This window comes from Macrobrachium nipponense, chromosome 27 (assembly GCF_015104395.2).
Source record: "Macrobrachium nipponense isolate FS-2020 chromosome 27, ASM1510439v2, whole genome shotgun sequence".
Lineage (NCBI taxonomy): Eukaryota > Metazoa > Arthropoda > Malacostraca > Decapoda > Palaemonidae > Macrobrachium > Macrobrachium nipponense.
Genome location: NC_087216.1, coordinates 67,046,021 through 67,059,509, shown reverse-complemented (window position 1 = coordinate 67,059,509; position 13,489 = coordinate 67,046,021). Strand labels below are relative to the sequence as shown.

General features: G+C 35.8%; 1 protein-coding gene across 1 annotated transcript in view; it reads right to left on the bottom strand.

Annotated features, from left to right (window-relative positions):
* Positions 1-2,135: 2,135 nt before the first annotated feature.
* LOC135200711 (uncharacterized) overlaps positions 2,136-13,489 on the bottom strand; it is a 125,708-nt gene continuing 114,354 nt past the window's right edge. Inside the window, exons 3-4 of the mRNA XM_064229319.1 lie at positions 3,360-3,726; positions 2,136-2,194 (exon numbers count right to left, since the gene is read on the bottom strand). Coding sequence (XP_064085389.1) covers positions 2,136-2,194; positions 3,360-3,726 — 426 coding nt within the window. The remainder of the gene's footprint in view (positions 2,195-3,359; positions 3,727-13,489) is intronic.

The following is a 13,489-nucleotide window of genomic DNA, read 5'->3' as shown; positions in this document are numbered from 1 at the left end:
GCTTCGCTTGCTTGTCTGATCACAATATTCATTTCAGTTCTAAAGAAATTTAAGCAGTTTCTCAGATATGTTGGTTCGCTATATTATAGTATATGCCTCAGACTGTAAGACGTATTTTTTTTGTTTTTTTATTTTTGCTTTTACTGGGAGCCAATGTAGCTCAATATACGAAGAATCCCCACACTTTCCTATTCTTTCTCTGCATCTTTTCCCACTTCGATGGGGGTCGATGTTTGTGACAACTTTCTTCCACCAGTGTCGATCAAACACATCTTTTGTTTGTCCCTCACACCTTCCTGTAAAGACCCTAACCATTCATATCTAAATCATTCATATAACAACTCAAGCAAAGGAAAGACGAACTTGCATCGCGCATTCTGTTCATATAAAACACAAACAAACGATGGCTTTCAATGACTTTGCTTTATCTCACTGGGATAGCCTTGGCTAGACACCGACCTATGGCCACAAACAGTTCACATCATAGGATTTCCTTATCATTCAAACTTGGTTACATGTAAAACGATTCCTTTGCATGAATATAAAAACCACTTCATTATTATGCCAAAGTTGTATCCAACTAGGGAGACTGGAAAAGTTGGCCGTTATGAAACGAAGCACTGATACCCGAACGCTAGACCTGTGCTACTGATTTTACTGGCCTTCTTTTAAGCACACTTTCATTTTATATCATCATATTCCAGTCAGAATTCCTTTATTATGTAGCCATTATTTGTTAATTTTGAATGTTGTTCCAATGGTTCTATATATATATATATATATATATATATATATATATATATATATATATATATATATATATATATATATATATATATATATAGATAGATAGATATATATATATATATATATATATATATATATATATATATATATAGATAGATGATAGAGATATATTATATATATAGTATATATATATATAGATATATATATAGATATATATATATATATATATATATATATATATATATATCTATATATATATATATATATATATATATATATATATATATATATATATATATATATATATATATGTGTGTGTGTGTGTGTGTGTGTGTCTTTATTAGCGTTTTGTGTCGTGCATTATGTCACAACACCCAAAGGATGACGGGAACTCAATGAGATTTCAAAATTTTGTTCGTATGTTATTTGCCAAACACTCCCGGGAGTGCTAGTCACTGAGCTATTAAAACATTTGTATGCTAGGGGGAAATTATGTAAATATGCAAAGTATTCAGAAAAGAAAACAGCAGAGCCATTGCCAAGCTAAATTAAGTAAAATTCACCTGCTTCCAGTTCCAGCCGATGTCTCAGTGTCTGTCTCTTTCACTTTCCGCAGAAAGAATCATCGACAAAATATATCATGTTGTTTTGATTATCACTCTACTTAAGTAATTTACATGCAAGAAATTATAAAATACATTGCTTTTGCATTTACTTATTTATTGTTAGCTAAGTATTTTAAATTTGTTTGACCTACAAAGATATAAAACAGTTATAGAAAGCTCCTCGTTTGCTTGCGTTCGATCGTCGTAGACCATTTAATACAAACTGGACTTTCGTGTGCTTGTATCATTATATTACTGAGGCAATTCGGCATATATGTGATCTATACAAGGTTTCGTTGTATATACAAGCACTGAAATATATTACTGAAGCTGCAATAGTTAACATCCTTATGACAGTAAGCCTACGACCTCTAGCTAAAACTTCCTTTGGTGAGTGGACAGAGGGAATGGAATGGACTACTAATATTAAAGAGGTAACATCTCCAGTTATGACACCACCACAACAAAAGGTGATTTCTCAAAACTATAGAAATTAATAAACAACCAGCCACGATTACCCACGTTGAAAAAGATACATAATTTCTATATTCTAAAACTACTGTTGTTGATTTAAAGAAAAAGACTAACGGTTCTATATATAAATAGTATATATAATATTATAATATTATCTATCATATTTATAATATTTAATAATATATATAGATATATTATATTATATACATATATCTATATATACATATATGTATGTGTGTGCGTATTTAATACAACTTAAATGTGCTGTGGTAAAATACATGGTGGAAGAAACCGAGATGCCAACCCTTGCTAAAAGACCCACTGGGCAAGAAGTGACACAACTATCGCACCAGTGAAAGGAGAGCCACCTGGGAAAGGGGCAGGAAATGAGTAGGCCTAGAAATGCACTGATTCTCAAAATACGAGAGATAATGTCTATCAATAAAGCATGAAAACACATCTGGCCTGCTTTGGATATGGGCAAAAAACCTTAAACGCTTAATTTTTTTTTTTTTTTTTTTTTTGGGGGGGGGGGTTTGCTTATCCGTGAAGGTTTGCAATATCTTAATTGTAAGTTGTGATTGCAATAGAACCTATCTAAATCATTACTATGGCTTTTTTTTTTTTTTAAGCTGACAGATAAACATAAAAATCCAACATCACTGAAGATCAGTTAAGGTTTACCGTCATCACGTAAAAAAAGAAAAAGCCACAGTCGTGATAATGATCGGTTGTATTGCAGTCAAAGCTTCCATGTGAGATATTAAAAGAAAAATTTATTCTAAGCAATAATATGATTTTTTTTTATCCAAAATAGTCCTGAGTTGCTTGGAGGTTTTATTGACAGTCATCTCTTACATTGTTTATAATAATATATGCTTTGCTGTATAGGCCTATTCATTGTCTGTCCCGTTCGCTAATTCCCAATATGTACTGTACTAGTATTGCCCAGTCCCAGTTTTTTTTGCAATGCCCCTGGGGTAGGTTAATTTAGATTACCTACCTCGGGGAATTTGCGCGTGGGAAACATAACGAGATTATTTTCAAAAAGATTCTATGGTTAGTTTTTAAGATCTGGTGTCCCGCATTTTCAGGGAAGGTCCAGTACTCGGTTACAGTTCGGGAGTATGCGCCATTTTTGTTGCAGATACGAGATTTGTGTCACGTCATGGCTAGTGTATCTCTCAGTAGAGTATAACACCTTGTGTTCTACTGTAGTAGATTCACATCAACCATGCATCTGATGTCTTGGCCCGTCCCTTGTGGCGCTTCTGATTGACTGTTGATAAGCCAATCAGGAGAGGTGGAACATACATGATGTCTATGTGAACTCTCTCGAGATACTGAGAGTTTCCAGCCCTGTGATTGGCTTATCAACAGCCAATCAGGAAAGTTGTAAGGGACTGGCCTAGACATCAGATGCATGGCTGATGTGAATCTACTATAGTATATATACTAGTAGAAAACGAGATGTCATACTCTACCAATAACATTTAGCTGCATTGAATACAATAAAAATACAAACACACTCACACGAATGAGGAGGAGAAGGAGTATGAGGATGGGGAGGAGGAAGAGGAGATGGAGAATGAGGAGAAGAAGGCTGAAGAGGTGGAGGATGTGGAAGAGGATGATGAGAAGGTGGTAAATGAGGAGGAGGTGAAGGAGGAAGAGGAGGAGGGGCAGGATGAGGAGGAGGAGGAGATGGAGGATGAGGAGGTGGAGAATAAGGCGGAGTAGGATGTGAAGAATGAGACGCAGGAGGAGGAGGAGGAGGAGGAGGATGAGGTGGCGAATGAGAGGTGGAGAAGGAGGAGGAGGAACCGTTCCAGGCCGGGAGATTTTCCAGCCTGCCCCGATTCGGCCAATTTAAGCCGAGACAGACTCGCTTGTTTACATTCTATGTAACATGACATTTGTCGTTTATATGAAAATGACCAAGTTAATGAGCTATTTATTTTGAACTTTCAAAGTATGTTGGGCACTAGTACCTATATGTTGATATGCATTTATTTTGATAAAACGTTATGTAATAGTAAACTGATAAACATATACTCAATAGTATTTAAGTGGTAAAAAAAATATCAGCATTAACGAATTCTCCTTTAAATGAAAACGGACAGCAAACTTTAGTGCAAGGGTAACTTTTCCATTTCTTAATAATTCCTGTCAATTTTGAGGATTTCTCTGGTCGCCCAGGAGTCAAAAATTCTTCTTACGATAAATTCTAACTTTGAAAAGAGATCTAACTTTGAAATTCTAACTTTGAAGAGAGATCGTTCGTAAATTACGTAGATCGAAGCTAAACCCACAGAAGAAAGCCAGTTGATGCCAACGTTTTCATTTAATCTGCCAGATTCAAAACCGTTCGTCTTCTTTAAATTAGCAACAGTAATGTAGAAGTATAGAATTGGATGCACCTTATTTCAAGATGGATAATAATCTCAGGTTGTTCGCTAAATGTTTTAGTTTTGATATATTATCATTTTTTGTTGTGGAGGTATCACCGGGTACTACTTCCGTCTCCCACCACCAGGGTGGCGCCGTCGATGCTTCCGGGAAATCCCCGGATTTCGCGGAAATTGGTCTTGTACACCAGTGATTATTTATCATTATTTTTCGTTCATTTTAGGCATAGTGGTGTGTTTTGCGGCGTCTAATGGTAGAAAGTGGCGCAACAATCCCTCGGCAGCAAGTGGGACCAACATCTCATAGGTAAGAAAGGATAACGAATGTTATTTATGGTGATTTTGTGCTCGGTGAAAAATGCCTTTATTGGGTTTCCCTGTTGACATGTCCTGCTTTTCAGCTTATTATGATCGTGGCTAATAAATACAGTGGCGATATCAGTTTTTAAATCACATCATTCTTGTTATATGTACTTCATTATATACTAGAGTAAGATATTTCTTGCTCGTTATTCGAAATTCTCAGCAGTAAACAAGTCCTTTAGGTCACTGGTTGCGTCAAGGTCTCGTTCTTTCGAACAGTTGTTCAGCCGTCGGCTCCTTCAGTTTCAGAGATGTATCTAAATGCGGCGATGGGATTGTGTAGGAAAGGGCTTCGATCAAAAAGCGGCTCCTCACTCGGTGGGAGTCCTTCAGGATGACGTCAACAAACCATAGAAACCTTTTCTATTTTCGTATTCAGAGCAAAACCCATTTTGTTTTTTCTTATACAAAATTCATCTTTGTTCATGTTGTGTGTGTTTAATTTATGTTTTTGTTGAACGAGAGGCTGCCTCACAGACTGGTGGTAGCGAGGGAATGATGTTTGCTAGGCTAGGCCTGTGTCCCCAATCTGCTCACTTTTAAAATGGTGTGCCATTGAAAAACATAGGTAAATTTTTACATAAGTTCCAAGTAATTATGCAATTCTCTTGTGTGTTTTAGTGTTTTGAATGATTCTGATAGTAATACATGTGGGAAGTGAAGTTACGGTTTTTGAGTTATAATTACATTCCTCCCTACTACATCCAACAAAAGAAAAATTTACTATCATAATCATTCAAAACACATTAAAGCACAAATACATAATTACATAAGGAAAACTGAGTTGGAACTGTTCCAACCTAACCTAACCCAACCTAATCAAACCTAGTACTACTAGGCCAAGTAACACGGCCTACTAGGCTATTTGGCCGTGTTACTTGGCCTGGGGCTCCACCCCCCAGATAAGCCAACTGATTACAAAGGACACAATCCAAACATAACCTTTTGGCAGTGTTGCTTAGCTGGGGCTCACCCCCCCATCCCAGACCCCACCATTTATTTGCTATGCTTCCTACTGTCACTTTAAAAGAAAGTTATAAATTTACCTTAATTAGGTGGACATAAACGTTTTCATCATCATAGTCATCAGTAAAATTTCAATATTCTCTTTTTCTGTCTATTATCAGAAACCTAACCAGGTAACACTCCATTTTGCCTTGAAAAATTGATGCATTGCAAATCATCAAGCCTTTAAGAATGGTATTAACAAGGACATGAACTTGGTCAAGCAAACACAAGACCTATGCTTATTTCGGTAAGTATTTTTAGTATCCTGGTCATCAATTTTGAACAATTATATTCCAGATAAGTAATTATTGCTTTCTTATGATAGTCCATAAATTTAAATTCTATCTTGTGTCTTTCCAAAACCGCAGAACAGAAAGAAATGACTTTGGTAGCCTTCTTTGTCGTCGATTTGCTACCTAGACACTGAGCAATAGAGGAGAAAAAATCATATTTTGCTAAGTGTGTTTTTGAAGCTTCCTGAAATACGAATGTGCAGTTTGTTAAACAAATGTGATATCACCCTCATAGTGATGCGATTTCTTGCTTGTCGTTGAAAATAGTTAGTGGAAGATACAGGCCTAGGAGGAGGTATTGTTAGTGCAATGTTTCTTGTTTTAAATGGCTGCCCGATTTTAAACACTTGGCAGGGAGATGGTTTCTCCTTGTTGCTGACACTCATGTTTTTTTATGGTGATATGTCTCCATTTTTTCTTATCAAGGTCTGATGAATATTTTGGCTTTGCCAGGATTCTCTTCGCTTATATCAAATACGAACAATGCTGCATTTACGAAAATCACATTTTATTCAGCTACCTTCCTCATAGCATAAGTCAAACAGTTTTCTGTTATTAACCGAGAAGTCTATTTTTCTTGCTCTATAATTTTTCCTTTCATTTTTCATTAGATTTTCTTGTGCTCCACCTTTCATTTTCTTTGAATTATTTTAAAGTTTATTTTTCAGCAATATATTTCCTTGTTTTAGACTTCCATGAGGTCTGATTGCAGATCCTTTCATATGAGCATTTATTCTTTTTAAATGTATTGTTTTCATTTTCTATTTTATGCAATTTTTTTTTTACTTGCTGTTCTTTCTTGCGTCCTTATTCATCTCCACTGAAAGATAAAAGTATTGAATGAGCAAAAACACATAACTAAACAATACTATGAAAAAAATTATAATCTCATTGGTCACATGGCATAAAGTTAAATTAATAACCAGAAGAAGAAGAGTAAGCCTTACCTTTAGTAAAAGAAAAATAAAACTAAGAGGCATTAACTTGAAAAAATCTTTCATTTTTGACAAAGCTCCTGACATGATTGATCCAGCCTCTTTTCTCTATGTGGTCTCACAAAGAGGGAATGGGGGTGAGGGTAGGAAGGAAGGGAGGGGATATTGGGACGGAGGGTTTACCCTTTTTAAGTTTACTTGCTTGATGGGATGCTTGCTTTTCTTTTTGCAAAATTACAATAATTATAACTGACATAATAAAAGATAATAGCTAAAAAGATAATAGCTAAAACCAACAATAATCCCTGGGTAAATTCATGAGCAAATAAATAAAAAAAGACATCATGGGAGAGAGAGGAGCATGACACACATCTTTCATGTCAAGAACTATACTGATATTACTGAGATGCCCTCTGTTTGAGCTTGCCTGATTCCAAAGATGCCACTAGTCATGTATGGGCCATAAAGTGATGGAAACTCTCTCCTTCCTGATTCAGCCAAATTGTATGGCGCATAATATTAATACTCACCATGAGTTAGCCCGTCCACCACCCAAAACCTGTTATCGATACTCATTTGATGGTTCCGTCCATTTAAGGGTTAAGTCCAAATTCAGTCTGAATAGGAAGGGGCAAGGGTGAGGATGTGAGAAGGGGTGAGAAATAAAATGTCAAAAATGACAGATATTAGTGTCTAATCCATAGTTTTTGTGGTTGCTGAGATGAATAGTGACACTTTCGATGCCTTTATGAGAATGCAACAGTTTTTATCCCATGGATACCACTCATTTTTACAGATCTCCCTTTTAACTTTAAGGGATTGCAGTTTCCAGTGAGACTTGCATTCTTGATCATGATCAGCAAGGCACAGGGACAGTCTATTAAGTACTGTGGAGTGGATTTGAGATTGTCATGTTTTTCCCACAGGCAACTTTATGTTGCTTGCTCAAGGGTGGATTCACCCACCCAAAAATTTACTTATTCTTGCTCTTGATGGTGAACTTAAGAATGTTGTTTACAAACAAGTTTTGTGTTAAAGAAGTATTCTAGTAAATTTGCATTTATATTTTTAAAAACCTGTAAGTAAGAATTCTTTGATACCACTGTAGAGATAGATTTGATTCATTTTCCTGTCTAACAGAAGGTTGGGCAGCTATAGGCTGGCATCTTTTGAACCGTAATATCATCTTTATGTTTCATCACAAAAGAAAGGTAAGAGCATATTTTGCAACCTTGTGAAAAGTTCTGTCAGAATAATTCTTCTTTATCTCTACAACTGTTATTAAAGAAGTTAGCATGGCCGGATATTCAGATAAAAAAAGTTACCTAGCTAAAGCACATTCCCTAATATCATCGTTATTTTTCATCGTATAAGAAAAGTATGAGCATATTTTTTATTCTCGCGAAAAGATGTATCAGAATAAGGCTTATTTTTTCTTTTAATTTTTTTTTTTTATGAATAATAACTAAAGAAGTTAGCAGCCCAAGGGATGTCCGGATCCAAATCGGCCCAGCTAACTAGCACAACCTCCTCTAAAGGACACCACAAGAAATTCTCCTTCTGCTCAGATATGCAAATCTTTCTGATGAAAGGACGACTACTTGGGTGGTGGATTTGAGGACACTGGCTACTCCCAGTCTTGTATCTTATATCTTCCTACTCCCATTCCATCCCCTCTACCTACCCCTCCCCTCTAACCTCCCCCCTTGCCCCCTTCACTTCCATCCTCCTTCCCCCCTTCCCTCCCCCATCTCCTATTCCCCTTCCCATCCTCCTCCCCTGCCCCTCCTTCCACCCCTTTCCCTCCTCTCCCTCTCCCCATCCCCCGCCCCTACTCCCGTAAACAGGGCTGGTGATGCCTAGACTTTGTAACTAATGTGGTTTATAAATGAATCACTTCCTTATAGTTTCTCCTGCTGAATCAATAGAGCTTAGAAGAAACAATGAGCACGTTTGTTCATATCATTACTAAAGCTGCTCCTGCTGCTATTTATTGTTATTAATGAGTATACATTTCTAACATGAGATATATACTTTATTGTCCATCTATCTATCACCCTCCTTCCTCCTCCTCTCACTCCCTTCCACTATTCCCTTCCCCGTCCTTCTTATCTTCCCCGTCTTTCTTCCCTTCCAAAAAAGAAACCCTACTATCCCTCTCAATCACCGCCCCCTCCTACTCTACCTTCTCTCTCACCCTCCCCGCTCCCTCCCTTCCCACCACTTTCCCACACTCTTCCCTCCGCTCCTCTTCCCCTCCCCATCACCCTTCTCTCTTTCCCTATTTTCTCCCCTTTCCCCCTCAATCTTTACCTCCCTCCCCTTATCTCTTCCCTTACCCTCTTACTCACCTTCCTCCCCTTACCATTTCCCCTACCCTCCCTTCCCTCACCCTCCTACCTCCCCTCCCCTCCCCTCCCCTCCTCATTCCCTCCCCTCCTCGTAAACAGGGCAGGTGATGGAGGTAGACTTTGCAACTACTGTGGTCTATAAATCACTGGTTGTTGACGAATTTCTGTGTTGTTTGTTGCCTTAATGTTTCAAATCGTTTGTTCTGTCATTTCCATATAGTTTCTTGTGCTTAATCAATGTAGCTTAAAAGAAACATACGAGGACATTTTATTTATTTTTATTTGTTTAGCTGATAAGTAAGATGGTGAGAGAAGAGTGAGGGCAGTCAGCTATATAGCTAACCAAGGTAGGGAATATTTTAAAAAGTCAAGAGTAAGAATAATGTAAAGTGTGGTTTATCCACAATTTTATTTGGGTAAGGGTACAGTTTTATGGCCTTAATATTTGCATATTACAATAATGCTTGACATTATATCAACATGGTGAATTGTACAGATTACATATTTTAAATTTTAAAATATGTTCCAATTTTTCATTTTAACCCTAATAATAACTTAATGATTTTGCATTATATCTAGATGGTAAATTCTACATATTACTGTTCCACACGGCATTTCTTAATAGTATAGTGGTTGAGATTCATCGTGATGAATATATGAAGATCCTCTTCTCCACCATCTGTGGTCTGTGTTATTTGGGTAGTTTCTCTCTTCTGCTTCCGATTCCTCTGATAATTCACTATTGTATTGAACTAGTTTACTCCATATATTGGTTGCCAGTCTGTATAATCTCTGATTAATTGGTTCTTTGTATTTTTTGTGTATTTGTTCTATATTCAGATCATCATCATCTTGATTGTTTCTCACTGCAGACCTTAGTATCTTATTTACGACTTACACTTTTAGAGGTTATTTATGTAAAAGCGCTTAATTAGTCGGATTTGCAAATTAATGGTGCACCGCGAATAACTGACGTAAGTGTACAGACACTAGAGATAGCGGTGAGTAGATGGACAGTAACAAATTATGTAATAATATATGACTAGTGTGTGTGTCTGTGTAGGAAAGAGAAAGAGAGAGAGAGACGGGGGGTTGGGGGTGGGGCAGAGGCATGAAAAAAGTGAAATAGAGGAAAACAAACGACCACGAACAGATTAGAGAGACAGGAAAGAGGATAGGAAAGAAAGGTAAATAGAGAAGAGTATAACATAACAGCCTTTCCTGGCTTCTACTGCAATATCCCCAGGAGCTCCTAACCACAAAATGGCCCAGGAGGATTATTAATAACCTGTAATAATTCCCGGTGTGGCAACGAACGAGGACGAATCGCTCATAAGACGCAGTTATAAAGAGCTTGATGACCAGCTAATTGATATTGGAGGTCTTATTGCAACTTGCAATAATATCAAAGTGATTGTTTTTGTTTTGCTGTAAGGGGCTTTGAATTGGATTTTTTTTTTAAAGCTGAAACATTTACAGTTATTTTGAATTGTAAATAAGGTTTAGGTAGTTACTCAAGGTTAACGATGACAAATTTATTGAAATTGTAAAAAATATAAACTTTTGTATAATTTCAATAAAGTTCATTATATACGTATATATATATATATATATATATATATATATATATATATATATATATATATATATATATGTTATAACATATATATATATATAGACATATATATACATATATATATATATATAATATACATATATATATTTATATATATATATATATATATATATATATATATATATATATATATATATATATATATATATATATATATATATATATATATATATATATACTATATATATATATATATATATATATATATATATATATATATATATATACATAAAATGTTTGTCAATAGATATCTCAAGATATATCTGACATGAAGCGGGTATGGTTAGGGAAGTCGCATGCAGGACAAGTAAATCTGACTGTTCCCTTGCGCCCTAGCCGGTCGCACACAGCTGTGAGGGGCGCATATGTGGAACCTGCGGCCACTGTTCTTCGAGGTGACCGGTAGTGCCGACACAATTGTCCATAACTTAGGGTATTCAAAGGTTTGTCCCTCGGCTATTGCAGGTGTCACAGCTGTATGCTGCCGGACAGGGAGCTGGAGATCAGAGATTTTCTTGTCCTTCTGCTGGTGATGATAGATAGACTCTTGGCCCAACGATTCACAGCGCTTTTATCCACTGCCAGGTCTCCTTAGACATTCTGCAGGCGCCTGTGAATATATCTGACGGTCTCTTCCTCCTACAAAAGGATTTCTGTCTCTGATCTTGGTTTGGAACGTACCTCAGTCACATACGCCCTTTTGACACCTGATTATGCTGCAGCCATCTTTAGGAAATTAATTGAAATATATGACATGACGCATAATTTCAAATTATTTGAACTAAATTAGCCGAGAAAAATATTATGTTGCATTACTCGTTGAAGCCCCTTGTATACATATGTATGTATAACTATAGATATATATTGACATTTATATAATTATACACATATACATACATAGGCTACATACATACATGAATAACTTGATCACGAAGTATATAAAACGTGATGCTATGTATAAATAAAGGTTTTTGCCACAAAGGAAAAAAATGAAAACCGAGATAGCCAAGCACTTTGATCTTACAGAGGAAAAACATAGTCAAAGTAGGCTTAATATCCAACATGACATTACAAGATTAGCAATAAGGTCGATTTCACTCTACAGAAACGAGGAAACGCCTGAGGGCGGGATAAGCGAATTTTTAGGCAGCCACACCTTGGAGTCAAAACTCATATGGAAAACAAACCTATGCGCCCAATTATTAGTACTGTAGGATCAATTGCCTATAAACTATCTAAATATCTTACTAAATTGTTATCCCTGCTACTAGGAACTGTTTCTAATTCACACATCCGGAATTCTCTTGATCTTGTGGAAAAATTAAATAACATTTTACTAAACCCTAGTGATATCTTTGTCAGTTTTGATGTATGTTCCTTGTTTACAAAAGTCCCTATTGACTCTGTGCTAGAATATTTAAGTAATGAACTTGTATTGCATGAATTGCCTATTTCCGTTAGTCACATAATTTCATTGATTAAGTTATGTATTTGTGATTGCAGATTTATTTCTAATGGAGAATATTACCAACAAATATTTGGTATGGCCATGGGTAACCCTTTATCACCTCTCCTTTCAAACTTATATATGGAATTTTTTGAAAGACAACACCTCCCGAATATCACACTTGTCCCCTTAAAATGGTACAGATATGTACATGACATCTTAGTAGTCTTACCTGTTGGTATCGATGTAAATGATTTATTGTCTAAATTGAATAATTTAGTGCCATCCATAAAATTCACTGTTGAAATTGACATAATAATGTCATCCCACCCTTCCTAAATGTATTAATACATAGAGAATCTTTCCAATGTAAATTCAGTATTTATAGAAAACCCACAAATAATTTAGCATATGTACATTATTATTCTGGCCACCATCTTAATATTAGAATTTAATTTTTTTCTTCTATGTTCCTACGTGCTTTGCGTATCACGAGTCCACAATATCTTGACCAAGAAATAGAATACATAAAAAAGATAGGAAACGATCTCTGCTACCCACCTCATATAATTGATTTATGTTATCAAAAAGCTCACAAAAATTTTTATAGTGTTGCTAGTTATGAAAAAGAAATGCCTAAAAATGTACTCAGCTTGCCTTACTTTCATGAATTTGAAACCATAAAATCAATATTTAAATCGTTTAATGTAAATGTAGTGTTCTCTTATTAACAATACCATTAAAGTATGCTAATTAATAATAGTCCCGTAACAAATAACAACATCATTTACAAAATTCCTTGTAAGGATTGCCCATCGTTTTACGTTGGTCAGCCATGTTAAAATTTATGTGTACGTATTAAGCAGCATATGTATTCAGTTTGAACAGCCCAGGCTTCAAATGCACTGTTTATCCATCTGCGTGAAAAATCTCATTGTATTAATTGGGGTGATACCTCTGAATTGCTAGATCTAATGATTATGTTTCAAGAAATTTACTGAAATCAGCAATTATACAAATCACTAATAAAAGCAACCTAAATCTTAGTCCGGGATTGTACCATTTAGACCTGTATATTTGTAAAATGTTTATGAAGGACCTTAAAATAAATGAACTACTAATAAATTAGTCCCACATATATACTTATTATTTCTCTCTCTCTCTCGCTCTCTCTCTTACTCTATCTCTTTCTCTCCTCTCTCTACTCTCTCTCTCTCTTCTC